Genomic DNA, 27980 nt, shown 5'->3' with positions numbered 1-27980 from the left:
TCAGGCCCCTCAAGGTAAGGTGTGGCTGTGCATCACATCAACATTCCTCCCATCCAGCCTCCCTCCCACATGTGATCTGCTGCATTCACCGGCAACCAGCCAACCCCCTAGCACCCTTCTGGGGAGAGACTCTGGGCAGGGGCCCCTCAGCTCGGCCCAGCTGGGGGGCTCTGCCTGGTAGTCTGTGCTGCTCCCCTCAGCTGGGCAGAGGGCCCCCCCCCCCAGCAGGGGCCCTGTCTGTCCGTCCTGCCAGGTGGGCTGAATCTGGTGAGTCACTCTCCCCCCCCCCGTGAACCTTGGTTTGGGGCGAGCGCGGGGCAGAGCCGCGAGGGGGCGGGGTCCGACCCCCGGAGCGTTGTCACTGGCGCGCTCACGCCAGGCTCCAGCCCGTCCAGCAGCCTCCCACGCTGGCAGCTCAGCACCACCAGGGGGCGCGCGGGGGCGCCCGGCTGCGAGGCGCACGGAGCTCGCGGCCACCCGGGGCGATAATCGTTACCTGGCAACGGGAAGCGGCCGGAGTCACTGGGAGGCGCGAGGGGAGCCGGGCGGGCGGCGGCCGGGATGGGCCCCCGCGGCGGACATAGTGAGTCACACACGGGCGGCCGCGCGCGACACCCCGCAGGCTCCGAGACGGGCCCCGCCTGGGGGTGCCGGGCTCCGAGGGGCCCTAGCGCGCAGCGCGGTCCTCGGCCGCGGGACAGCCCGGCCCCTTCCCTGCCGTGCCGGGACTTGCAAGGGGCTGCCCTGCAGGCGGCGCAGCGAGCCGGGGGAGGGGGAAGGGGAGGGGGCAGTTTGTCGCCCCGCCGGGGGCAGCGTTACCGGTGGTGCCCGTTTTATGTTGCAGGGGAGGCGGCGCAGCTGCTGGGGGCGAGATGAAGCTGAGCAGCGAAGCGCTGCCCCGGAGGCGCAGCTCCGAGCCTGTCCTGCAGACCATCTCCAGGACCTTCAGCGACTCCGAGCTGAACAAGCAGCAAGGGGCGGAGATAGGTAAAGACCCGCACCCCCCATTCGTGCTGGGAGCTGCTCTTCCAGTCAGTGTCTCGCGGCCGCTGCTTTCTTTGCACTAGCGCCGTAGCCCAGCAGATGCCCAGGCGCCACTCAGTGGCAGCGTGTTTACCAGCATCCAGCCATCCCACAGTTGGGCACAAAGGTCTGGGAGACAGGACTCCTAGAGTCTGATCCTCAGTCTCCCAGTGACTTGCTGGTGGACCTTACCCAAGGTCTACACTAGAGCTCTATATCGGGATAACTATGCCACTTCAGAGTGTGAAAAATCCACCCCGTAGCAACATAGTTATACCGACCTTCTGCCTCCCTTCCTTGTAGACAGCACTATGTTAACAGAAGAGCTTCTCCCGTGGACATAGCTACCACCTCATGTGGCTTGTCTACACTATAAACGTGTCAGCTTAAATTAGGTCGACCTACAGCCAATGCAGTAATTAAATTGGCTGTTCATGTCCACGCCATCCTCCTGCCAGTGGAGCGCGTCCTCACCAGGAGTGCTTCCACTGACTTAAATAGGACATTGTGGGGGGCTGACATCCTGAGCTATCAGCCAGGTGCAGGGTTGACTGCCAGAGCCCCGCCACCCTGGGATGATTGCTGAAGCTGACAGCCCCAGAGTGGCAGGGCTCCAGTGGCAGTGGTGTAGCTAGCATGGGACATTTGGGTGGGCCCCGACTTCGGGTGGTGGCAATGATGGGAGAGGGGAGGCAGGAAGGATCGGGGGGCCTGCCTCCAACCACCCTCTCCAGTCCAGCCGGCCTTGCGGGGGGCAATGGATACTCTGGCCAGGGTCCCCCAGAGCCCCATCCATGCACCTAGCTCTGGAAGGAGACGCCACTCTCCAGTGTGCACGGCTTCCAGCACCAGTCCCTGTTGCACCCCCCCACGCCAGGCCCGTCTCCCCAAGGCAGCAGGCCTACATTTTTTGATGATTGCCACTGCTGGGCAGACCAGCCGGCCAGCCTCCTCCAGCTGCGACGTGCACACCGTGCTCGTCAAGCACCCCTCTGCTGTGCCGCTGCTGTCCCCCCTTCCCCACTCCAGTCAGGCTGAATATGTGCAAGGCATCCTCCAGGTCTAGGTGGGGCTAGTGCTGGGGCCGGAGCAGAGCCAGGGCTGCGGGGGCGGTGGGCCTGGATGCTAAGCGAGTGGGCCGAAGCCACCCATAGCTACGCCCCTGTCCAGTGGTCAGCCCCAAGGTGGCAGGGCTGACAGTTAAGGCTGTCAAAGGCAGGAACAGGTGATATAAGCAACAGTGTCTATCTACACAGACATTGCATTGGCTTAACTACATCCTCCTAAGCACTACGCCTCTTGTGGAGGTGAAGTTATTAGGTTGGTGTAGTGGGCAGGGCCGGCTCCAGCATTTCTGCCGCCCCCCCCCCCCCCCCCCAAAAAAGACACGATCGCGATCGGCGGTGGCAATTGGGAAAAAAAAAAAGCTGTGATCGGCGGCAGCAGTTCAGCGGCAGGTCCTTCGCTCCTAGAGGGAGTGAGGGACCTGCCGCCCCCGAATTGCCGCAGGTGCTGCCCCTCTCCCTTGGCCACCCCAAGCAGCTGCTTGTTAAGCTGGTGCCTGGAGCCGGCCCTGGTAGTGGGCGACTTATATTGGCGGGAGCAACATTGTAGTGTAGATGCTTACAGAGTTAGGTCAACATAAGCTGCCTTACGTCGACCTAACTCTGTAGGGTAGACCAGGTTCTGGGGATTTAGATTAACTAAATTGATGGGAGAAGCTCTCCCGTTGGTGTAGTAGCATCTTCACTAAAGCATCAAGTGGCTCAGATCCTTGATTAACCTTGATTTCATCACCTACAGTGTTGAGGAACATGAGACTTTATTGTCGATAGAGATTAATGTTGACCAGATTAATGTTGACTGACGTGAAACAGAAATCAGTGGTAATATTCACTAAAGCACAAAGTCAACCTCTGTATAGTACAGTGGTCTCCAACCTTTTTACGCCCAAGATCCCTTTTTGAATTTAAGGGCAACCCAGGATCTACCCCACCCCTTCCCCAAAGTCCCGCCCCACTCACTCCATCCCCCCCCCCATCGCTCACTCTCCCCCACCCTCACTCACTTCCACCAGGCTGGGGCAGGGGTTCGGGAGGGGGTGTGGGCTCTGGGCTGGAGCCAAGGGGTTCGCAGTGTGGGAGGAGGCTCTGGGCTGAGCCTGGGGCAGGGGGTTGGGATGCAGGAGGGGATGATGGATGCAAGCTTTGAGAGGGTGTTTGGGTGCAGGAGGGGGTGTGGGGTGCTGGCTCTGGGAGGGGGATCAGGGCTGGGGTGCAGCCTCCTGCTGGGCAGCACTTACCATGGACAGCTCCCGGGCGGTGGCACAGTGAGGCTGAGGCAGGCTCCCTGCCTGCCCTGGCCCCACGCCGCTCCCGGAAGGGGCCAACGCACCTCTGCGGCCCCTGGGAGGTCGGGGGGCATGTGGCTCTGCATGCTGCCTAGGGTGACCAGCTGACCCGATTTTATAGGGCCAGTCCCGATTTCTGGGGCTTTTGCTTATATAGGAACTTATTATCACCCACCCTGTCCCGATTTTTCACACTTGCTATCTGATCACCCTAATGCTGCCCCTCTCTCTAAGCTCCCATTGGCCACAGTTCCCCATTCCCGGCCAATGGGAGCTGCGGGGGCAGTGCTTGCAGGCAGGAGCAGCACGCAGAGACCCCTGTCCCTCCCCACAGGGCTGCAGGGGCATGCTGGCTGCTTCCTGGAGTGGTGTGGGTCCCCGGCAGGCAGGGAGCCTACCTTAGCAGCAGCCCTGCTGCACCGCCGTAGATTGTGCTCAACTGGGAGAATCCCCAGGATCGACCAGTGGATAGTGATTGACGGGTTGGTGACCACTGATATAATACATACAAATACATGACATTAAAGGAACATTATGTAGGTTGCAAAGTCAAGCACTCAAAAGTTAGGAAATGCCAGTTTATGGTTTCCTGCCTAATCTTTCTTGTACTCCTTGTGTGTCTATTCCGGTGGTGGGCAACCTGCAGCCCCCCGGGCCACACGCAGCCTGCCAGCAGATTTCCCTCAACCCCTCAATCTGGAGTGGAGAGTTTCAGCCTTCATTTGGAAAAAAAAAAAAAAGTATAGACCTCATGATTGCAGGGAAAAGCGTGGTAACTTGAATTGAGTGTTGCCTTAAGGATCAGAACCAATATATCAAATAAAAAGAACACAAAGTGTATTGCTTTTTAAAGTCTCATGATTTTTAAGCCAATCTCATAAATTTAAGCAGGCCCGACAGTTCTTGAAGACTTTTAGCTTGGCAATGTTGGGGTGAGTTTGTTCCCCCTTTTTACTTTAAATGCTTGCAGAACATATGAAGGTTCTGGAAATAGCTAAATGGGGCAGAATATTCAAGGGGAATAGAGCCATTTTTTCATTGTCCCATCTTCCTATTTCTTTTTTTTCCCGTCGCTTTTCCTGCTCCAGTTTGATGTGGTCCCTCTTCTTCCCATTTTTAAGCACGTTAACTTAGCTTCTCTTTTTCCCTTTGCTAGTTGTATTGTTCTTCCTGCCTCTCAATCTTTATTGTTCCCTGCCTGTTCTCTGATTCTACTGATTCTTCCATTTTCTGTTAAGTCAGAAATAGAGATTTCACCATTATAATTAGTAAAGTGAAATGTAATTGATTAAAAGTTCAGCTTGTTCACAAAATGTTACTATGATCAGAAAAAAATCTCACTCAGTTGGAAAAAAAATCCTAAAAGACACTAATAAGAGTATTGTGGCTGATATTTTATTAATAAAAATATTTTTTGCACTTATATAGCCCTTTTCACCTGACAAATTCAAAATGCTTTTTAAGTGCAGTCTCAAAATAACCCTGGTGTTATCATCGCTCCCATATTAGACATAGACTTCACAGAAATTAAATGACTTACCCAAGGTCATATAGCAAGTGAGTGGCAAACCTGGGGAAGAATTTTCAAAAGCAGCTAAGTAACTTAATTGCCAAAGGATCAGATTTTCAAAGGTATTTAGGATCATGAAGCTACAGATAGGCTCCTAATGTGATTTCCTAAAGTGCCCAAGCAGGTGGACACTTAATTCCTGTTGATTTAAATACGACTTAAGTGCGTAACTTGTTAGACCCTTAAAAGCCCACGAGGTGCATATCCGTATGTTTAAGCATATAAATAACTTTGAAAATCTGGCCCTTGAGTCTCATTTTCAAAGTGACTTTGGCTCAGATCCTCAGTGATACTTAGGCATTGCAACACTTAGCCCCCTACGCTGTGTCCCAGGAGAATTTTCAGCCTTGAGCTAGGCACCCCATAAAATATATTGAGAGAGTCCCCTAAGGAAGCGATTTTCAAAAGCCAGCCAGCTGAGTGGGGAGTCAGGTAAGTTAGCCAGGAGAGAAATGCTGAGAAGGGGGCATAGGCAAGTATGCAGCTGATCTGGTGCACGTGGCTGGTGGGCCACTTCCCTCTGCTTGGGTTACCCAGCTGCAGACTTTCTCCTGGAGTTAGGCATCTAAATCAGGTCAGCCACTTAGGTAGCCCAGGCCCTAGCACAGTGTTTCCCAAACTTGGGACGCCGCTTGTGTAGGGAAAGCCCCGGCGGGCCGGGCCGGTTTGTTTACCTGCCATGTCCGCAGGTCCTGCTGATTGTGGCTCCCACTGGCCGTGGTTCGCTGCTCCAGGCCAATGGGGGCTGTGGGAAGCAGCACAGGCCGAGGGACATACTGGCCGTCGCTTCCAGCAGCTCCCATTGGCCTGGAGCGGCGAACTGCGGCCAGTGGGAGCCACGATCGGCCGAACCTGCGGATGCGGCAGGTAAACAAACTGGCCCGGCCTGCCAGGGGCTTTCCCTAAACAAGCGGCATCCCAAGTTTGGGAAACACTGCCCTAGCATATGAAACAATGTCTCTCCTTCCTGTAAGGCCCAGCTCCTGCAAGTCATTGTAAGTAGGTGGACCTTTGTGCCTGTGTGAAGCCCATGCACCAGATTGCAAGATCGGGGCTTAAAGTAATATTACCTGATTTGGCTGCCAGTTTTGAAAGGAGTTTTCATCATCTTTAAAATGTTGATATTTTCAGTTGTTTAGCTTAAACTGTTCTAAACATTAGCAATTCATGTTTCCAGTGTGGATAATCTTTGTATAAGGGAACTTGTTATTTGTATTCTGGTTTTCCACCAACTGAGATCAGGTTTTCATCATACAAATACATATAACATTTTTATGGCAAAGTAAACTGTTTCATAAAGGTTTAATTATCTTTATTGTAGATTTTTTCCTCCAGTATAAAACACTGATCTGTTTTAGCTGAGTCTATGGAGCATGCAACAAAAAGGGAACATCTTAATGATGTCTGTCAGGGTAAAAAAAGAGAACTATTACAACTTCAGTGTAATAGTGTACTTACAATATTATTCTGTTTGTTGTGATTAGACAAATATATATCTGTTTTTATCAGGGAACTATAGCCATACCGCTTTGTTTGCAAGGGCAGAGGAGCTGTTGGCGAAGAGGATCATAGATGGAGATCCTCTGGCATATTTTCTACAAGGGCAGCTGTACTTTGAAGAGGTTGTACTTTACTATTTACTTTTTAGAACATTTTATAAAACTGACACTTTTCAGTACAATTTCCACATGGAAAAAGAGGTAATACTAGAAAATGTTACAAAAGAAGATACATACAAAGTGAAATAAGTAAAAAAATAAAAAAATCCAAATCAAACAAGAATTATGGAGCAACTGTGGGAAGCATGATTCCCTGAGAAAGAATGAGACCCAGAGAGGCAGGATAGGAGAAGGATAAAATTACAGATACATTATTATTTCAAATATTCTCAAATTTGAGAAATTGGGTTTAGTGCTTCTGACTGTAGTCATTGCCAGAAGTCCTGCTGACTGCATAGAGAGCAGAATTATTGGGACCATTCCTGTACTCACTGAAGTGAGTGGCAAAACACTTATTGACTTCAGTGGGAGTAAGATTGGACCCATCTAGTGGAATATCAGACTGTTCCTTGGCTAACTGGAGCTTAGATATCCATGTTGTATATTGAAGTGTAGTCTTAACCAGATCTTCATATCTAGACACATGCTAATACTCACATCTTTGAGGTGGTCTCTGCATAATATTGACTGCTCTGGCACCTCTTGCTGCTGCAAAATTCAGAAATCTCTTTTAAAGCTATGCCTGTTGAGAGACATGCAAGTGCTGATTTGTAACACTCTGTTCAGTGTAAGGTTATATAACGGGTTATGGCTCTGCATTCTCAGTTCCTCTCTTTCTATGGTCAGTCGAAGAGTGGAGGATGGTTTCTGTCTCTGTACCTGCAGCCTGCTTCCTGCTTCCAATCAGGGGTGGGATTATAAAGGGACTTAGGTGTTGCAATGCTGAGCATCCTGGCACCTAGAAAAATCACAGGAGCAACACTGTGATTTTAAAAGTCAAGGTAGGTGCCTAAGCTCCCTATACAATGAAGGGGGAAGAGATGGGCACCTTAGAAAGCAATCCACAAAAAACAGCATGCTAGGTGGGAAGCCACCTAAACGAAGCAGTGGGAGATGCCAATGAGAGGAGTGTGTGCTTAGTCCCCCTCTTGGAGAGTGGCACCCAAGTCCAGGCTATAAGGAAGCACCTATCTCTGCTTAGCAGACCATGAATGGAAACAAGCTCCTGGAGTCAGGCAGTTTAGGCGCCTAAGGTGTTTCTTGTGGGAATGAGTTAGGCCAGTACTTCCCAAACTTGTTCCACCGATTGAGCAGGGAAAGCCCCTGGTGGGCCGGGCCGGTTTGTTTACCTGCCACGTCCGCAGGTTCGGCCAATCGCAGCTCCCCGTGGCCGCGGTTCGCTGCTCCAGGCCAATGGGAGCTGCTGGAAGCGGCGCGGGCCGAGGGACGTACTGGCTGCCGCTTCCAGCAGCTCCCAGGTAAACAAACCGGCCCAGCCCGCCAGAGGCTTTCCCTGTACAAGCGGCGGAATAAGTTTGGGAACCACTGAGTTAGGCACCTGCCTCACTTCACACAAAATGGCTGGAGGAAGAGGAGCTGGTTCACACCTTATTACTTTTAGCCCAATGCTTAGAGCACTGGGATGTGGGAGGCTCAGGTTCAATTCCCCCCTCTCTGCTGGGGAGAGGGATTTTTTTAGGATTTGATCAGGGGTCTCTTCTCAAGAGTGTGTTTTAACCACTGAGCTATGGGATATTCTGATTGGAATGGGGCAGTTCCCTCCATCCCAATTGTTGAAATTGTTAGACTGTGGATAAATAATGAGTGATTTGACCCTGGGTCTCCCAGGTGGGTGCCTTGACCACTGGCCCTCACTCTCTCTCCTCTCCTCCCCTCCCCCAGTTCTACTATGGATAAATACTTAAGTTGTCATTGGGCCAGAGAGAGAGAAAGACTGTAGACTGTGTAGGGCACACACCTGAGAGATGGGAGACCCTGCTCCAATAACTCTTTCGTTATTTATCCACAGTGCAACAGCATCAACAGGAGAGACTGAGGGAGCCCCACATCATCTCAGTGGTCAGAGCACTTGCATGAGAGGTGGAAACCCCTGTTCAAATCCTTTCTTCCCCTCTGGCAGAAAGGGGGGGAAATTGAACCTGGGTCTCCCACATTCCAGGTGACTGCTGTAATCACTGGACTAAAAGTTATAATGTAGGCACTACTATCATCTCCTCCTTTGGCCAGTTTTGAATGGGACCTGGACTGGTAGGTAACCTCAGCATGCCTACCGAATTGCACCCCTCACACAACTTAAGTGGCTAAATGCCTCTCTTCCCCCAATTTGTGAATCACTCTGTGGCTTTAGTGACAGATAGGTGTCCAGCTGCATGGAGTGAGGCAGTAGCATGCATGCACAGAGGCAGAAACATAGGTGCCTAGGGAACTTGTACCCTGAAAACGTAGGCAACAATTGAGCATAGGCACCTACAGGGTTCAACAGGAGTTTTGTGGATCACAGTGGAGCTGAAACTAGGACCTAGGCACCTAAGTCTGGGGTTTAAGTACCTTAGTATCTTTGTGACACTGGGCCTAGCCCCCCAAGTGCCAGCCCGAGCTGCCAGCCTCCACAGCACCAGGCCAAGCCGCCAGCACTGGGCTGGCACCAGCGCCAGGCCGAGTCGCCAGCCCCAGCGCTTGGCTGGACCCAGTGTCACCCTGGGCCACCGGTGGGCCCGAGCTCCAGGCCGCCAACTTGAGCTGAGTGAGCCCCCGCCAGCTTCAGGGTCAAGAGGGACGGGGGTGCGGGGCCTTGGGGCAGAATATGGACAGGTCCACGGCCTGGGTCAGAGGAGGCTTGGCCTGCGCTGGTCTTTGATACCCGCCACCCGCATGTAGGTTGATGGGGTTTATAGTGTAGTTTCATATAGTAAAGGTTTTAAAGAGTTTTTTAAATCTATATAGTTTTGTATGTTGTTGCACAGTTTTGCCATTGATCCAGCTCATTGAACTATAAAAGTGTGATTTAAGAGGCTTGCATCTTGCAGCTCTAGTTTTTCTGATGCATATACCAGGTAGGTGTAAAAGGCTGTTACGATTTCCCAATTGTTTTTTGTTTATTTTTAAAAGGGGTATAATCACTTAGGATGGCTGCTTTGAGACATCCCCCAGGGGACCTGATTTAGGCTAATGGTAATAACTAATAGTTAATTAGAACAGAATTAGCCAAAGGCATTGAACCAGCTGAAGGCTGTTTAACCACATGTTAAGTAGCTGTTAAATTCTAAACTGTTGTTGCCAAATAAATAATTTTAAAAAATGAGGAAATACAGTAACTATAGTTTTTATTCAGTGTAGTATTTTATTTCATTCTTTTCCAATTTCTTTTAAATTAAAAAAAAATTGGCACCTTTAAATCAGGATATCAGAGTCCTCAATTAACAGGATTCTACTGTCATTGTTTTACTAAGTATTTAAAAACAGTTTTCTTCCTGAGTTACTGAAGTAGCAAATATTGTAAAGTTTGCCTCCTGAACACTTAAGAAAGCCACAAACAGATTTCTGTCTCTTCACTGACAAAGGTGTATTTGGATAAGTAACATGCATTAGCTATCCTGCTGTGAAAATATAGTGGAGTTTAGGAACTTCAGTTTTACTGGAGGCAAAAAGGGAGGGCAGCTACAGGCATGAGGAGCGTGTATGGTGAGGAACTCACCTAGCTACCTCTCAGTAAATGGTAAACATTACAAGTATCTTATCTCCACTATAGGGCTTGTCTAGATCACGCAGCTTTTAGCGACAAGGCTGTGTCGACACAGCTTTGTCACTAAAAGTCAGCATGTGTAAACGCTCTTTGTCGGTACTTTGTCAACATTTTTGCCGACAAAATACTTCCAGCCCTGCGAGCGGCGTTAGTTTAGTCCGCATTCACACTGCTACTTGCGTCGGCAAAACTTTTGTCTTTTGCGGGCGGGGCAGGAGGAGGAAGGGAGGAGGGCTTTTTTAAGTACCCGTAAAGACAAAAGCTTTGTCGACAACTTCTCAGTGTAGACATACCCAGTGTTATCTCACTGTAGAATCCTACCACTCATTTATCATCTTTCTGTAAAACAAAACAAAAAAAACCCGTCACACATTTGTGATAGTGAAGTCTTGGTGTGAGATCAGAGTTGTGGGCCCCAATTTAGCAAAGCATTTTTATCGCTATTCAGCAAAGTACATAAGCAACTGCTTAACTTTGAACATGTGCTTAGGTCCCACTGAAATCAATTATTTAAAAATTAATCAAAAAGAACAGGAGTACTTGTGGCACCTTAGAGACTAACAAATTTATTAGAGCATAAGCTTTCGTGGACTACAGCCCACTTCTTCGGATGTATATAGAGTGGAATAAATATTAAATTAAAAATTAATGTGATTTAAGCGCATGCTTAAAATTAAGTGTGTTTATGTGCTTTGTGGAATAAGGATAGACAGTTAAATTGGAAGATTAATTAGGAAGAAATAAGGGTATCTGAAAATATCTACATATTTTTCCTGTTTCTGCTGTGGCACTAGCTCCTTGGATTATAAATAGTGGCATCTTTAGGGCAATGTGCAGTGTGGTAAACTGATACATATGCTATGCTAATTTTGTGTGTGTATACATACCCATATACAGTAACAAAACTTGGTTGGAAGTCCTAGGTGTTTCCTTCTGATTCATTATTTTCTGAAGTTGACCTTACCTGTCCCAACTGCTAACAGTGTATTCAGAGTGACTTTTTTTAACCATATAAAAATAATTTTTTGTTCCTTTCTACTGCTATATGATTTTTCTCATGTTCACTGAGCAAATACTCTAGTTTAAAAATAAATTATACTGAAGAGTTCATTTGTTATATACACTATAATGTACTACTTGATTGCTCACTGTCTCATTCAGGGGTGGTATGACGAAGCACTTACACAATTTGAAAAAATTAAGGAGACGGATTTTCAAGCTCTGTATCAGCTGGGTGTAATGTATTATGATGGATTGGGGACCAAAGAAGACCCAGTAAGTCATTATCCAACTGTCTATATTTAGTTTTTCTTCTAACCTTACTAGATAGACCCTTACATAACTTTCCATATTTAATAGACCTTAAAAATTTAAAACAATCAGTACACCATATTATCAAAGTGAGGTCTCAATCCTGCAATTTGTTCCATGCAGGCAGAGCTTTGTGTGCTCAGGCAGAGGCTCATTAATGAGTTGGGGTAATGGTCCAGGTTAAACATTTCCTCATAAAATATTTTCCTTTGAACAGTATTGTTTTAATACATTTGCAACTCAATGTATTAGTCTCTGTCCTCAATGGCAAAGAACAATGTTGTCGTTTGGAAAGCATAAGGCGTTCACTCTATGTTGAAAGCAAATAATATATAGTAATTTTTAAGTTACATTTAAACAGAAATTAAACCCAATAAAAATAAAAGCCAAGAAACAATTTCTAAGGTTTCAAGCCACAAGACAAATTTTCTTTAAAAAAAAAATCTGTTACAGAAAAGACATAATTTGAAGAATTTACAAACAATATATATTTGTAGCGCCTAACACAGCAGGGTCCTCGTTCATGACTGGGGCTCTGAGACACTGTGGGAATACAAATAAATAATAATAATAATTCTACAGAAAATCACCCTTCTAGCACTAGAGGGCAGGAATATTACTAAATTGTACAACCAAAGGATTACATTTGATTTTTCTCTCAGTCAAAAACAGTATATTAGGTAAAGCAATAAAGTCAATGTAACATAACTCCATTGGGTCCTGTGGCACCTTTAAGACTAACAGAAGTATTGGGAGCATAAACTTTCGTGGGTAAGAACTTCACTTCTTGCATCTGAAGAAGTGAGGTTCTTACCCACGAAAGCTTATGATCCCAGTACTTCTGTTAGTCTTAAAGGTGCCACAGGACCCTCTGTTGCTTTTTACAGATTCAGACTAACATGGCTACCCCTCTGATACATAACTCCATTGCTAATTCTCTGCCAGTGATGTGTCCCGAGACCTTTTTATACTCTTGATCAGAGAACAGTGCCATTAACACATCTCTAACACCTATGTGGTTCTGGGAATGTGTTACAAGACAGTGTATGGCTGTGGAAAGGTGAGAGTCCTCTTCATGACTCCCCTCTTTCTAATAACTTCAGTCAAGGGTTCCCCCCCCCAAAAAAAAAACAAAACCTGTAAAAATTACTATTTAATTTATTCATTGGTTAAACGTCATATTCAAGACCAAGTCAACAAGAGAAGTAACGTCTGTTCTTTAAGGCCCCAAGTCCTGCAACTGGATTCATGCAGATAGACTACAGTATGCACATGAAGCCTTACTGACATCAGTGGAGTTCTGCATAGGCACAGGGATTTGTTCAAATGAAGCCAGCTGCCGGATCAGGACTTAAGTGCATCATTCAAATTTGTACCTAGTTAGAAGTTTTTTTCTGTCTAGTCCAAGGTGGAAGAGGGCGAGAAAAATAATTAGATACTAGAATTATGTACAGTAGTTGTGAACTCTTCAACTGTAGAGTATTCTCCTATAACGAACTATGGTTTGAAGTTAGGAATTACTACACAAATTGGATACAGAGATTCAGCATTTTAAAATAAGGAATACAAAAATAAAAGGAGAACCCAATTTCTATAAATTGATATTTAGGCATAGACCAGAAAATGGTTCATTAAACTATAAAAGTTCCATTGGATTCTTACCATTTAGTGTCAAATATGGTCCTGTCCAGCCTCTGAATCGTCACCTTTCTCCTGTGTCTTCTCCTGTATTCTGTTAATATGTGCTTTAAGGCACCATATAAAGGAATCTTATTTGCTTTATTTACACAGTGGGATTTGGCCTAGTACACTGCAATGTTGAAGTCTCTGGACCAGATGCTACAAATCCTTAGTCACACTTGTAACTTTATGCTTATGAATAGTCCCACTGACTTCAGCTAGACTACTAAAAGGCATAAAGTTACTCACATGAAGGATTGGGGTCTTAGGGCTTGTCTTCACTACCGGCTAAATCAACACTGCTGGGATTGATGCAGAAGGCATCGATTTAGCGGATCTAGTGAAGACTCTGCCATCGACTTCAGTAGTCCGCCTCCCCAAGAGATGGAAGCTAGGTCGACTGGGGAACATCTCTTGTCGACATATAGACATTGCTTTAAGTCGATCTAAGCTATATCGACAAGTTACGTAATTAAGATAGACTTACCTCATTAGCGTAGACCAGGCTATAATATATTAGGGAGAGAATTACATCTCTAATCCTATATTTTCTGATGATTTGGTTTATTAATTAGGCTAATGATATAATTTGACAAAGAACAATGCACATCTTAGAGATGTATCAGATACAATAAATATTACTTTTACTAAGTGAAACCGAAAATACTTTTTTCTCTACATCTGCATTTTTATATTTGCGTCATACTAAAATTGAAGCATCTTACTTTTTTAATCCCCTTTCATAATAATCCCGAGAAGTGTTCTTCCATGAGAATAAAAATGTCAATTCTAGTGGCATTTAAGTAAACAAATATGCTATTGCTATTGCAACCACTTTACTTACTTTGGCACTTAAAAAATGCATGTTTCTTGTTTTGTTTTGTTCTTTTCCTCCAGTGAGCTAGAAAAGATGGCTTAAATTTATTGCTTTCATATTGTCAACAGATATATTTATAACACCTAAAGATAAAGTTGACAATTATTCTGCTGCTATTATCACTGCGGAACTTAATTCCAGAGTTATCTTTGCAGTTTCTTAGTTTAGCACATTTATACTATCGTCCTTGAAGATATGAAGGCCCAGATCCATTAGCACCCAGAGGCTCTTAACGGAATCAGTACTGTGTTGTACTCGTTACAATAAAAGTACAGCCCCACGGGGTTTACAATCTGAATAGAAAAAACATTAAGGAATGCAATATCCAACCAGAGTGATGGTTTGAAAATGTTTGTTCGTTCCACGTTAGCTTGATTTTGCTTTATGTGTAGTATAGAAGCAAAAGGAGACAATGGGAGGAATGAGTTGCTAGGATCATGGGAGTAGGAGAAGAAAGGGATTGGTTATTGAGGGGCATAGATATGAAGGGACAGGGATATGGGGAAAGAAAAGAATGGGAAGAGGAGGAAGAGAAGGGTGGAGATGAGAATGGAGGGCAGGGAAAATATGGCTGGCAGTGGAGGTGCTGAGGGAGAAGGGTAGACGAAACGGCCAATTAACAGAGAGGAAAGGATGCTACTACCTTTATTGCTTAGTGAGATTAGAGCAATGTTGCTTTTTCTCAGGTTTCTTTTTTTTTTTTTTTTTTTTAGTGTTTTGCCTGAGTATACTTTGGAGTAAAGCTTAGGGCTGGCTTTTGGCTGTTTATACTTGGTAATATGAGTAGTGAATGGCTGGCCTTCCTTTTAACAGAGGATTATTTATATACACCTTTTTAATACTTACATGTGGTATCTACTATTAAATCCTTACAATACTAGCATTTCCCGACTGCTCACTAACTGAATGCTTAGGATGATGTACTGTGCAGCTGCTGACAGCTGGCACTGACTCAGCTGTTCTTTTCCAGTGTACCCTGACATATTTTTTTCAACATTGCTCTCAGAGATTGTTATTGAGGACACTATAGTTACATTTTGATATTACCTACTTATACCAAATCATGTACTTCCATTAACCATACTTTGTGATTTAAGGAACTGCACGTTGAAGAAAAGTTATAAAAAAAATGGAAAATTTAATACATTAAAAACTGTCCTAAATCTAATCCAAGTACAAGTCCTTTAATCGTTTTAAATTTTGTAATAATTATTTGTTTTTCTTATGCAGAAGTGTGTTTGTAAGAGAATTTAGCACATGAGAAATGTGCCAGTTTAAGAACTCTGGGAGTCTTCCATTAAACCACAGCACAGGTTCAGGTTGAGGGGCAATGAAGCATAAGTTTCCATACACTATCCTGCCAGTATACCTCAACCATTTCCTAGAGGCACCAACTTCCGGGGGGTAAAAGAGTAGCTCAGTCTTCTTCTCTAGTCAGTGCATAGCTTCTTTTATGAAACTTAGTAAGTGTGCCAGTTGTGTAGATACAATTTTATAATATGGATTGTGACCACCAAATTCATTTCAGAGGCATGAAACACCATAAGAGAGCAGTAATTTTTGCATTTGAATAGGTAACTTAGATATGAAAAGCTCCATTATCCTGTTACAAGTCTCCTAAGCCATCCAGCCCCACAAGTATATATTAAGATGGTATTGTTGATTCAGATTCCTATATTGGAGGCTGATCTTTATATAAATACTTAGCTTGATTAGATATACTATAGGTACAGAAGTATATAGAATGATTGTTTAATATTACAGTATACAGATGTAGCAGCCATTACAGATTTTAAGAGTGTAACATTCTTTGCTGGCAAAAGATGGGCCAAAACCTCTGATGCCTAAAAAGTGAAACAGAGGTGGGGCCTACCACATCTAGCCAAGGAATTCAGGAGAGTGACCATAAGAACGTAAAAACGGCCATAGTGGGTCAGACCAAAGGTCCTGTCTTCCGAAAGTGGTCAACACCAGGTGCCGCAGATGGAATGAACAGAATAGGTAATCATCAAGTGACCCATCTCCTGTCGCCCATTCCTAGCTTCTGGCAAAGAGAGGCTAGAGACATCATCCCCACCAATCATGGCTTATAGCCATTGAGGGACCTATCCTCCATGAATTTATCTAGTTCTTTTTTGAACCCTGTTATAGGCTTGGCCTTCACAACATCCTCTGGCAAAGAGTTCCACAGGTTGACTGTGCGTTATGTGAAGAAATACTTCCTTTTGTTTGTTTTAAACCTGCTGCCTATTAATTTCATTTGGTGACCCCTAGTTCTTGTGTTATTGAGGGAGTAAATAACACTTCTTTATTTACTTTCTTCACACCAGTCATGATTTTATAGACCTCTATCATATCCTCCCTTAGTCATCTCTTTTCCAAGCTGAAAAGTCCCATTTTATTAATCTCTCATATAGAAGTCGTTCCATACCCCTAATCATTTTTGTTGCCCTTTTCTGAACCTTTTCCAATTCCAGTATATCTTTTTGAGACGCAGTGACCACATCTGCATGCAGTATTCAAGATGGGGGCATACCATGTCTTATCATCTATCCCTTTCTTAATGATTCCCAACATTCTGTTAGCTTTTTTGACTGTCACTGCACATTGAGTGGATGTTTTCAGAGAACTATCCACAATGATGCCAATATCTGTTTCTTGAGAGGTAACAGCTAATTTAGACCCCAGCATTTTATATGTATAATTGGGATTATGTTTTCCAATGTGCATTACTTTCTATTTATCAACATTGAATTTCATCTGCCATTTTGTTGCCCAGTCACCCAGTTTTGTGAGATCCCTTTGTAGCTCTTCGCAGTCTGCTTTGGACTTAACTGTCTTGAGTAGTTTGTATCATCTGCAAATTTTGCTATCTCACTCTTTACCCCTTTTTCCAGATTATTTCTGAGTATGTTGAATAGCACTGGTCCCAGTACAGACCCCTAGGGGACACCATTATTTACCTCTCTCCATTCTGAAAACTGAACATTTACTCCTACCCTTTGTATCCTTTTAACCAGTTACCAATCCATGAGAGGACCTTCCCTCTTATCCCATGAGAGTATAGGGTTGTTTGCTACAAAACTTGGCACAACAGAGTAAATCCAGTTTTGTTCAGTGCTCCCATTTTATAAGGAATGGCTTTAATTTCATAAAATAATTGTAGTATTGTTAAACCTGGTGTAGGTGGCAAACTGATCTTGAATGATGGTCCACAGTTGGTACAATGAAAGCTAGACGAAGGATTTATGATGTGTCATCCTTATCAAACTGACATCCCACACAATATCAATTTTTAGAGTAGTAGTTCAACTTTTTCACAAAAATAGAGCATAATGAAAATTAGTTTTTGCTTTTTTAGAAATGAAAATATTTAAAATGTAAGAAGACTCTTTACACTACCTTAACTGATCACATCCATACCTTTTAACATTTAGAGAGTTTTAGAACTGAAAAGTTCTTTGTGTGTAATATGTAACTTACTTTACCTGGAATTTTAATGTTTATCCTTTTTACCTTCTGCAATTATGATTAAAATCTGTTTCTCTCAAAGGAAAAAGGAGTGGAGTACATGAAAATAATCATCAACTCTAACGCTCCGAAAGCAAGACATTTAAAATATGCTGCTGCATACAATCTTGGCAGATCTTATTTTGAAGGATGCGGTGTTAAGCATTCAGATAAAGAGGCTGAAAGGTAATTTAATCTAATAATTTCTCCATGATTTAAGATACCATTTTGTAATGTTACTTAGATTTCCTCCCTATTTTTTAGGCTGTGGATTATTGCTGCAGACCATGGGAATCCAAAGGCAAGTGTAAAGGCTCAAAGTACCCTGGGAATGTTTTATTCTACATCAAATCCAAAAGATCTGAAAAAGGTAATGCCAATTTCTGCCTTTTCCATATCATGATTCAATGCCCAGATTCATTTTGGATCTGTGAAGCATTCCAGAAAGAGACTTTTGTACCTTATTCATATCAATATATGCTCTATTATTTCTAGACTTTTTCACCCATTTAGCCCCAAACTGGCATATTTACAGAAAGAAAATTTCTTATTTTAATCCTTTGACATTGGTCAGGGCCAGCTTCAGCTTTCTTGCCGCCCCAAGCGGCGGGCGGGAAAGAAAAAAAAAAGCCGATCGGCGGCACTTCGGCGGCAGCTGAATCCATCCGCTTCAGTCTTCTGCGGCAATTCGGCGGCAGGTCCTTCACTCCCTCTCTTCCTCCTCAGTGGCACTTCGGCAGCAGCTCAAAGAGGAAGAGAGGAACTAAGGGACCTGCTGCCAAATTGCCGCCGAAAATCCGGACGTGCCACCCCGATCAGGAACGGAGTGACACCCCTTTCTATTGGCCGCCCCAAGCACCTGCTTCCTTATCTGGTGCCTGGAGCCGGCCCTGCATTGGTAATCAGGATTTTCTAATGAAACAATTAGCAGGAGGTGGGAGCATCAGATCTGAAACTCAAGAATCAGCATTATGAAGTGGGATTAAGATTTATGGTTCTCGATATGTTTAAGAAACGACCAATGGTAGTGGTGGGGCACAGGACAGCATGAGTAAAGGAAATGAATGTAAGTCTTGGAGTGGCTCTGCATTTATTACTATGCAGACACCTCTCTCCAGCTGCTAGATAAAAGAGCTTTAAAGAAAACAGACAGTATGCAAGACAGTTAGGCTATAGGCTAGATTGGGGAATGTCTATTTTTACTAGAAGCAAAGGGTTATGTAAATATTTCAAAAATGACAAGAACTTTGTGCCTGTTCTGTAGGCATTTTTCTGGCATTCAGAAGCTTGTGGCAATGGAAGTCTGGAGTCACAGGGTATACTTGGTGTTATGTATCTCTATGGACAAGGCATATGTCAAAATACAAAGGCTGCTTTGGAGTGCCTGAAGGAAGCAGCAGAACGTGGAAATGTCTATGCTCAAGGCCATCTTGTGGAGTATTACTACAAAAGAAAATGTTACACAAAAGCTGCTGCATTTGCCAGAAGGTGAATTAATATTAGTTACATTTATTAGAATTCTTGATATAAAATCATAGAAGTTAGATAAAAATAATTCTTTTAGATCAACTTCAAATTCATGCCAATCAAGCATGTATTTCCCTACCAGAGATGGATCAGATTTAACTGCCATACTTAATCTTTAAAAAGTGAATGACAGAACTTAGACAAAATTAAGACCCTAATGATTATGAAGCCTTCCATTATTCACTTCAACTCTGTCCTCCTTGATCACAGGGAAGCAGAAATAATCACTGGAGAAGAAATTGAGATTGAAATATCAAAACAAGCGTACATTGAAAAGTATTACCATTTCCCCAAGTTCATTTGAGTACATTTTAACTCAGGTACATAAAGGATGGGACAGGAGTTTATATACCCTGTGTCTGACCCCTAGAAAATAATGTAAATGATATAGGATGTAATGTAAAAAACATCCAGTCTCTATCAACTCTATATCTTGTCTCAGTGCTGCCGAAGCTTCATGCAGTGGATGAGCAGAACAACAAAGAAGAGAGAGGCCTGTCTCTCTGATTTAATCAGTCATTTCTCATAGCCTGCAGCCATCCTCCATGTTTACCAAAATACATAAAAACTGGAAGTGGCTTCATACATAGAGACAGACAAATAAATGACTTGAATAAAAAGTCCCTCCAAATCCAAAGTGAACTTTCTTTTGAGTTTCTGAAGTGTTTGGATAAGGGTTTGACTCTTGTTTCCATCCAGAAAAAGAAAAGTGCTGCTCTCCACTTCCAGTTTCCAGCTGGCCAAAAAACTGTCAGAATATTAAAATGGCCCTCCTCTCCCTAACAGAGTTCCAACCACTGCCCAGATAGCCATCCATTTACTTGTCAACAGCGCGTGGATCCCAATATTTCCAATACTTTGGGGATTTCTTCTGGGAACAGGGAAAGATGACCCCTCCATGGCTTTCTGGTCTTCCTCAATCAGGTTTTTTTAAGGGTGGCTAGGTTATCTATATACACTATTCTGCAATTTTACTAGCCAGCAAATCTATTCCACTTCCCCTCAATCTCCTCACTCACTCACTTTTTTTTCCTTTCTTTTTTTTTTTTTTTGTAGGCAGCATTTTACGGTCTCCTTTTCCCCAGGAAAATCTAAGAGTTTCTGTGGATCCCACTGCTGATCCATCTGGCACTTCTAAGATTTCAAGTGATAGTACTTTACAGTACACCATCATAATGTGTTCTCAATTCAGAAATATCGCTTTGCTTCTCTATGTAAACAGGATAGGGTGCAATTGAAGAATTTGCCCAGCCATGATGGTTTAGGTTCAATAATACATTCTGGTTGAGCTGAGGGCTAAGTTGACTGATTTCTGTTTTGTTTACACAGTGGGTGAAATCCAGAACACACTGGAGAGGAGAATTATGTTGGCCTCAGTTTTACAATTTCTACGTAACCAAATGCCCCATTATAAAACCCCCAAATATAATGTTTGCTAGCAAAGCCTTACATTACAGATTTAACCCATCAGTCAGATCATCAAGTTTCTAAAGGAAAAAGAGACAGGCAAAGTGATTCTACAAGCTATATACAAAACTCATCCTTTCAGGTGGTAAAAATGCATCTATTTATGATACTACTGTAAAGCATCTAAGGAATGAAGAACAAAGGGATGCTGCCAAGGAAAATTACATAGAACTAGGAGTGGCAGAATTTCAAGATTTGGATTTCAGGGTTCAAGTTCTGACAGTCCAGAAATTAAGATTTTTAGCCAAACAACCTTCCATTTTTATTCACCACTGAATCCCCAAAAATCATGCTGGTCTTGAGCCTGGCTCCCATTCTTTCACATGCAGTGTAGATAGAATGGTAGCCATACACTGGCCATATCAATCAGTTGGAGTTTGTCCTTTAGCCACTGCGGTCCAGCAGGCTATTCTGACAAGAAAAGGGTGCACCTTGTTAGCTGTAGTCATCTTGTCACAAAGAAGCCATAATAGGTTATAGCCATAAATAACTTCTGAAGGAAAATGTATTGTCGTTCTCAAAGCAATCCCATTTCACTGGAACGGTTGATGTTCTCGGGCCAGAAGTCTGCCAGCAGAGCAAGTAGTTGTCACGTCAGGCATCAGCATCTTCTTTGCTCCTGTCCTTGTGCCTTCCCATGTACCTTCTGTATACCAATTTGCTGCACTTTATATAAAACAGATAACACTACTTCTGTAACCTCCAAGTCAATATGCCCTAATTGCCATACAAATCTGGGACATTTATTTAATAAGATCATGACAAATTTCCCCTTTGCAGTCTTACATCACTCCCACCAATATAAAAGAGAGCTCTGTGTTATCCACTTATTTTAAGTCACATCTCAGGGCAAGTCTACTCTACAGCACTACTTCAGCACAGCTGCACTGATGCAACTGCGCCACTGTAGCGCATCTGGTGAAGACGTGCTATGCCAACAGGAGAGCGCTCTCCCATTGGCATAATTACTCCACCTTGGTGAGAGCATCTCCTGCCGACATAGCGCCAGTGTGGACAGCGCAAAACTTGCATCACTTGGGGGGGGGGGGCGTTTAACACCCCTGAGCGCCGTAAGTTATATTGACTTGGGCTGTCGTGTAGACCTGCCCTCAGGCTCACGCCTTATGTTTGGAGTTGGGATTGGCCACGTCTATATTGTAGCCTTGAAGAATTGTCTTCCTATTCTATATAGCTTTCTTTAAACTGTGCTCATCACCATGGTATCTCCTTTAACAAAACACTCAGTAGACAGTGCCAATCACCAAGTCCTTTGTCTATGCATGCTGATTAAGATTACTGGCTATTATTTGCATTGGTAGGCTATTATATTTTGAAGGGGAGGGCAAAAATACATTCCCTTGTTTTTCTTATCAGAGGACATTAAATATAAGCTGCAAGAACCAGACCATTGCTTGATACTATTTTAATTTTTAATGAGTTGCCATATCTCCTTGTTTTAGCTGTCATTTGCTAAAGGTGATCACATTAGGTGGAAGAACATTACTGCAAATGCATGCATGTGATTTAGTTAGCAGGCAAGGATTTGTTGAGGATTAAACAGAATCAGATTCACTGATAGTGATTCATATGGTATGTCTATAGGCTTAACTCAATTGCACTTTTATAGTTTAAAATAAAACTGAATAAAGCATCTCCATTTTCCTATCAAGGCTGGAATTCAGGATTTTGTATTTTCCCTGCAACAGTTTGACACTGCTAATATCTCACAGTGCAGGAAAAAGCAGAATCCTTGCTGTGTAGACAGAAGTAGTACTAATTTTTTTGGTATATTTTAAGTGGTAAATGTATTTAGACACAAACTTGAAAAAAATCACATCTCCATCTGAAAATTTTAGACCTAATATTTTACGTGTAACTCCTAGTTTACTGTAACGCTTTCTTCATTTGTCTGTTTTACTTTATGTATTTAACAGCTCTTTGCAAGTGGTCACTTGCATTTCCTGACTTGTGTATTAGCATGACATCAATCTCATAGATGGTTTGGGAACCTTATGTGCATGCTCTTCCCCAGACCCTTCAAGAGGGTGTTTACCAGTAACAGCAAAGCTGATATTGAAAAGGCAGCAGGCAGATACATGCACTGACAGGATTTAAATATATATATTTCAGACATTACTATTTAAGAAGTGCTGTATCAAATTTGAGGTTTTAAAGAAGTTAATTTAAAGAAAACTCAAAATCCCTTTGAGTGTACTAGCAAACCATGATTAACTGAATTCCAGTTCATTAAAGGTTAGTAATGTCTGTTGGGGAACTCCAGAAGGTGATGGTCTTAAGTATCCAAAGTCCTCTTTACCTGAAGTTTTCAGAGGTTGCCCTAGATCTTCAGATAACAAGGTATTGATAAATCCACATTAATGATTTGGAATGATACTTTTTTTAAAACTGTAAAGCTTGGCCACTCAAGTTTTACTTTATTTTTCACTAAACTGTTAACAGTTTGGTAGAAACAAACAATTTGTGTGAAACACTTTTGTTATAATTAGTGCAGTTGTGGTGAAAATGACCAAAGTGATAGTGTATTTGCTCACTAATTCTTATATGAATCAAGTTACTCAAAACAGGAGAATCATGTTCACTGCTCAAGTCTGTATGTACATTTAAAACCTGTTTTGCTAGAGATGCTTTAAGTTCATACCATTATCAACAGAATTCCCAACTTAACTGAAGTTGGGCACAAAGCGCGTGCTTTGACGCTGTCTCTTTATGGTTCATAGAGCTGATTTCTATCAAAGCTTGAAATGTTCACCTCTAACCTTATATTGTAAATTTTACAACAGGATTGCAGAAAATGATAACATTGATATGCTAGCAAAGATAACCGATTGCCTTCCTGTATACATAACCAAAGGGGTTGCTATGGCTACTTTCTACTTTGCTAGATGTCTCCAGCTTGGCCTAGGCATACAACAAGATCAAGTTGCAGCTAAAAATTATTATTCTAGGGTAAGCGTGGGGAGGCCCTACAAATTAACTTATGTAGTATAAGATGAGTGATAATTTGAATTTAAGTTATTAAACTTGCTGTATGGTTTCATTAAATGCTCCAACAACATTTACTATCTACATTTATTACCTACAAATATTCTATATTTAAAAAAATACTGAAGTAAATCCTCTCATACTATTCAAAACAGCCTCGCAAGGTTCTACTCACCTAAGGCAAGTAACATATTTTGACAGGCAAGTAAAATTTCATATTGTAATCACCACAACAAAGGCAGGTGAGTAGAACCTGTGCCTGGGCTGGTAATCTTTTATGACAATTTTCCCAAGATGGTTAAAGTGATAAATAGCACTGATTTTGTTACTACATTGTTTATACTTGCCTCTTAAACTCAAAAGCAGAACATATTTCTTTGCTTATTTGCAAACCTTGATGCCTTTAAATTAGGGCTGTCAAGCAATTAAAAAAAATAATCATGCTTAAATCACACTGTTAAACAATAACAGAAATCCAAAATATTTAAATAAGTGGTAGTTTTCTACATTTTCAAATATATTGATTTCAATTACAACACAGAATACAAAGTGTACAGTGCTCACTTTATTTTTTTTATTACAAGTATTTGCACCATAAAAAACCAAAATAGTATTTTTCAATTCACCTAATACAAGTACTGTTGTGCAATCTCTTTATCTTGAACTTACAAATGTAGAGAAGTCCAGTGGCACCTTAAAGACTAACAGAATTATTTGGGCATAAGCTTTTGTGGGTAAAAAACCACTTGTTGATTTTTTACTCACAAAAGCTTATGCCCAAATAAATCTGTTAGTCTTGAAGGTGCCACCGGACTCCTTGTTGTTTTTGTGGATACAGACTAACACAGCTACCCCTTTGATACTTTACAAATTTAGAATTATGTACCAAATAAACTGCATTCAAAAATAAAACAAGGTAAAATTTTAGAGCCTGCAAGTCCATTCAGTCTTACTTCTTGTTCTGCCAATCGCTCAGATAAACAAGTTTGTTTACATTTGCAGGAGATAATGCTGCCCGCTTCTTGTTTACAATGTCACCTGAAAGTGAGAACAAGTGTTCTCATGGCACTGTTGTAGCCAACGTCGCAAGCTATTTATGTGCCAGATGCACTAAAGATTCGTATGTCCCTTCATGCTTCAACCACCATTCCAGGGGACATGCGTCCATGCTGATGACGGGTTCTGCTCGATAATCTAAAGCAGTGCAGACCAATGCATGTTCATTTTCATTATCTGAGTCAGATGCCACCAGCAGAAGGCTGATTTTCTTTTTTGGTGGTTTGGGTTCTGTACTTTCCGAATCGGAGTGTTGCTCTTTTAAGACTTCTGAAAGCATGCTCCACACCTCATCCCTCTCAGATTTTGGAAGGCACTTCAGATTCTTAAACCTTGCGTCGAATGCTGTAGCTATTTTTAGAAATTTCACATAGGTACCTTCTTTGCGTTTTGTCAAATCTGCAGTGAAAGTGTTCTTAAAATGAACAATACGTGCTGGGTCATCATCCGAGACTGCTATAACATGAAATATATGACAGAATGAGGGTAAAACAGCAGGGGACATACAGTTCTCCCCCCCAAGGAGTATAGTCACAAATTTAATTGACACATTTTTTTAACGAGCATCATCAGCATGGAAGCATGTCCTCTGGAATGGTGGCCAAAGCATGAAGGGGCACACAGATGTTTAGCATATCTGGCATGTAAATACCTTGCGACGCTGGCTACAAAAGTGCCATGCGAATGCCTGTTCTCACTTTCTGGTGACATTGTAAACAAGAAGTGGGCAACAGTATCTCTCGTCAATGTAAACAAACTTGTTTGTCTTAGCGATTGGCAGAATAAGAAGCAGGACTGAGTGGACTTGTAGGCTCTAAAGTTTTACACTGTTTTGTTTTTGAGTGCAGTTATGTAACAGCAAAATCTACATTTGTAAGTTGCACTTTCACGACAAAGCGATTGCACTACAGTACTTGTAGGAGGTGAATTGAAAAATACTATTTCTTCTGTTTATCATTTTTACAGTGCAATATTTATAATAAAAAATAATATACCCTTTGATTTCAATTACAACACAGAATACAATATATATGAAAATGTAGAAAAAATCCAAAATATTTAATACATTTCAATTAGTATTCTATGATTTAACAGTGCGATTAAAACTGATTAATCGTGATTAATTTTTTTGAGTTAATTGCGTGAGTTAATTGTGATTAATCGACAACCCTAGTTTAAATCCCAGCATTCTCTATTTATACTTGAGAAGATCACAGCTACATTTTTCTTTACTTATCTCTGCTGTCACTGATATAATCTCAGCTCTGGGGCTAGTGTTGATTAGCCAAGTGTTGCTGCACAGAGAGCACATTGTAGGTCCTAAATAAAACAAATGCCCCTTTAAAAAAAATTGTGTGAAGAACATTTTTTTAATGGATTTATTATGTGGATGTTATTCATTAGATGACTATATTAGTATTGCAATAGTGTCACAGGATGGGAACCTGATTGTGCTATAGATAGGCACTGTACAAACATACAGGAAGACACAATCCATTGGTTTAGAATCTGATTGCATTAGAGAGCAAAATCAAATTTTGGGCCAAGAATATGACTGCAGTGTCCGCTTTTGTAAAACCCAAGTAAGTGGGAACTATGCAGGAGTTAAATACTAACAAAATGAACATCAGGTGTGGCTCCTTACTCAGATGATCCCATTGAAGTCAATGGGATTGCAGAACAGGCAGTAATATTCTTTCAATTATTTCCTTCTGTGAAAAGCAGCTACACTTAACCAAAAAAAAAACAAAAAAACAAACAAAAAAAAACCTGAAGTTTTAAAAAAATGTAGTAAAAAGTGCTGGACAAGCAGTTTTAAAGTGTGGTCACTATCTTTCCATAGAATAGGTACATCAGGGCAGGATCAGTGCAAGCTTTCTCACATTGGCCCTCATTGTTTCACACCTGTTCAAGTGAAAAAGTATTTCAGTCTCCCTGTATACTCAGTCCATTCCATCTCTGTTCAGATTGCCAACAAGGGTGCCATATGAAAAGGTGGACATCCATTCCCTCACTTCATTTCACATTAAAGAGCCATCAGGTAGTAACAACTTTCAGTCATTAGTGGCTTACAGCAGATATGAGTCAGTGACCTAGAAGTGAAAGGCCCTGTATCCCAATGGCAGTTTTTTGGCACCATGTATTCCCCTGCGGACAGTGATCAGCATCATTTGTTTCTTTTAGCTTTGTGGTTGGAAGCCATTTTGTAATTAAATGGGAGTAACTATACAATTAAAAGTGAAACATATCAAAACCCAATTTGCCTGTTTTACCATATGTGCTTTAACATAGATAAACCAAGTTCACATTTGGCCCACTACATTTTGCAGAGGAGAGAAGGATCACAGAGAGGGATCACAGAGGTTATATGAACAGATCATAGTGCTGAGAGGAAAATGAACTGGATTCAGGAAACCTCCACCTGGCAAACTGATTTACTTCTATGGCTTAGGTGTCAGCATAAGCCATACTAAAAGTTGTTTGGGAAGTAGCTTTTGTCCAGGTTCTTGAAACAATTCTCAGCTTGAGTGTAGCATAACAGTTTTGTTCTTTTAAGTAGAGTTAGAAAAAAGGGATGTAAAGGTTAACGTTTGCTTTAGTGTATTTAGTAAACTGATTCTCAAACAATTTTGATGATATTTGGCGTTTATATAGTCTGTTACATTTTCAATGCACTGTACAAACTAGGTTAGATTCCAGTTTTGGCTGTAAAATATAACTCACTATTCTGTTTGTTTTCAAAGGCATGCCTCCTGGATCCTGATGTAGCTTCCGACCTTGAATTGGCAGCTAATCATGGGAGAATTTAGAAGATTTCACATTTAGGCAAATCCCAGCCGCTTCCAATGCTGTATAATATATTTCACATAGTAGGCCATGTTTATCCTTAGCAGCTAGGTAGATAACCACCTATTTTTTTGTTTTTTCAGCTTTCTATAAATCATGAGAATTATGCAGTTTTTGTTGATTAGAACAAAGAACATTTTGCTGACAGTGATTTTTTGTTCACAACCCTTACTTTACTTACACATTGTAGAGGCAGATTATCTTCCTTTTTTCATTATACAGAAGGCTTAATCATCATGAACTGGGCATTTTACTGACATATCCATCTGCGTTTCTTACTTCAACTCTGCTCTAGATGGTATACAAATCAAGCTAAAATCAACTTGTTAAAATAAATCATTGTTAATGTCAATTTCCTTTACTTACAAATATTAAAGATCTGCAGAGTCAAAGTTATAAGATTTCTGAAATACCTGTGCTTAAAAATAGTGTCCTCTTTTCATATACATTCTATTTATAAGTCATATCATACATTTAAATAAAATATTCTGTACTGG

The 27980-nt window shown here is 42.3% G+C and overlaps 1 protein-coding gene across 6 annotated transcripts; it reads left to right on the top strand.

Annotated features, from left to right (window-relative positions):
* The first annotated feature begins 92 nt into the window (after nucleotides 1-92).
* Nucleotides 93-27980, top strand: LRP2BP (LRP2 binding protein). 6 transcript variants are annotated; one of them, XM_034772487.1, is made up of 9 exons: nucleotides 93-267; nucleotides 845-987; nucleotides 6453-6565; nucleotides 11367-11480; nucleotides 17627-17769; nucleotides 17848-17953; nucleotides 18848-19071; nucleotides 23379-23544; nucleotides 27381-27980. In XM_034772487.1, the coding sequence occupies exons 2-9, from the start codon at nucleotides 873-875 to the stop codon at nucleotides 27444-27446; spliced, it is 1047 nt and encodes a 348-aa protein (XP_034628378.1). In that variant the 5' UTR covers nucleotides 93-267; nucleotides 845-872; the 3' UTR covers nucleotides 27447-27980. The 6 variants fall into 6 exon arrangements, with proteins under 6 accessions (XP_034628378.1, XP_034628377.1, XP_034628379.1 ...); XM_034772486.1 differs by lacking the exon at nucleotides 93-267 and adding an exon at nucleotides 395-583; XM_034772488.1 differs by lacking the exons at nucleotides 93-267; nucleotides 23379-23544 and adding exons at nucleotides 400-583; nucleotides 22821-22935.

Source organism: Trachemys scripta, chromosome 5, assembly GCF_013100865.1.
Source record: "Trachemys scripta elegans isolate TJP31775 chromosome 5, CAS_Tse_1.0, whole genome shotgun sequence".
NCBI classification, from domain to species: Eukaryota; Metazoa; Chordata; order Testudines; family Emydidae; genus Trachemys; species Trachemys scripta.
The sequence above is the reverse complement of the archived record's forward strand: the minus strand, read 5'-3'. Positions and strand labels throughout refer to the sequence as shown.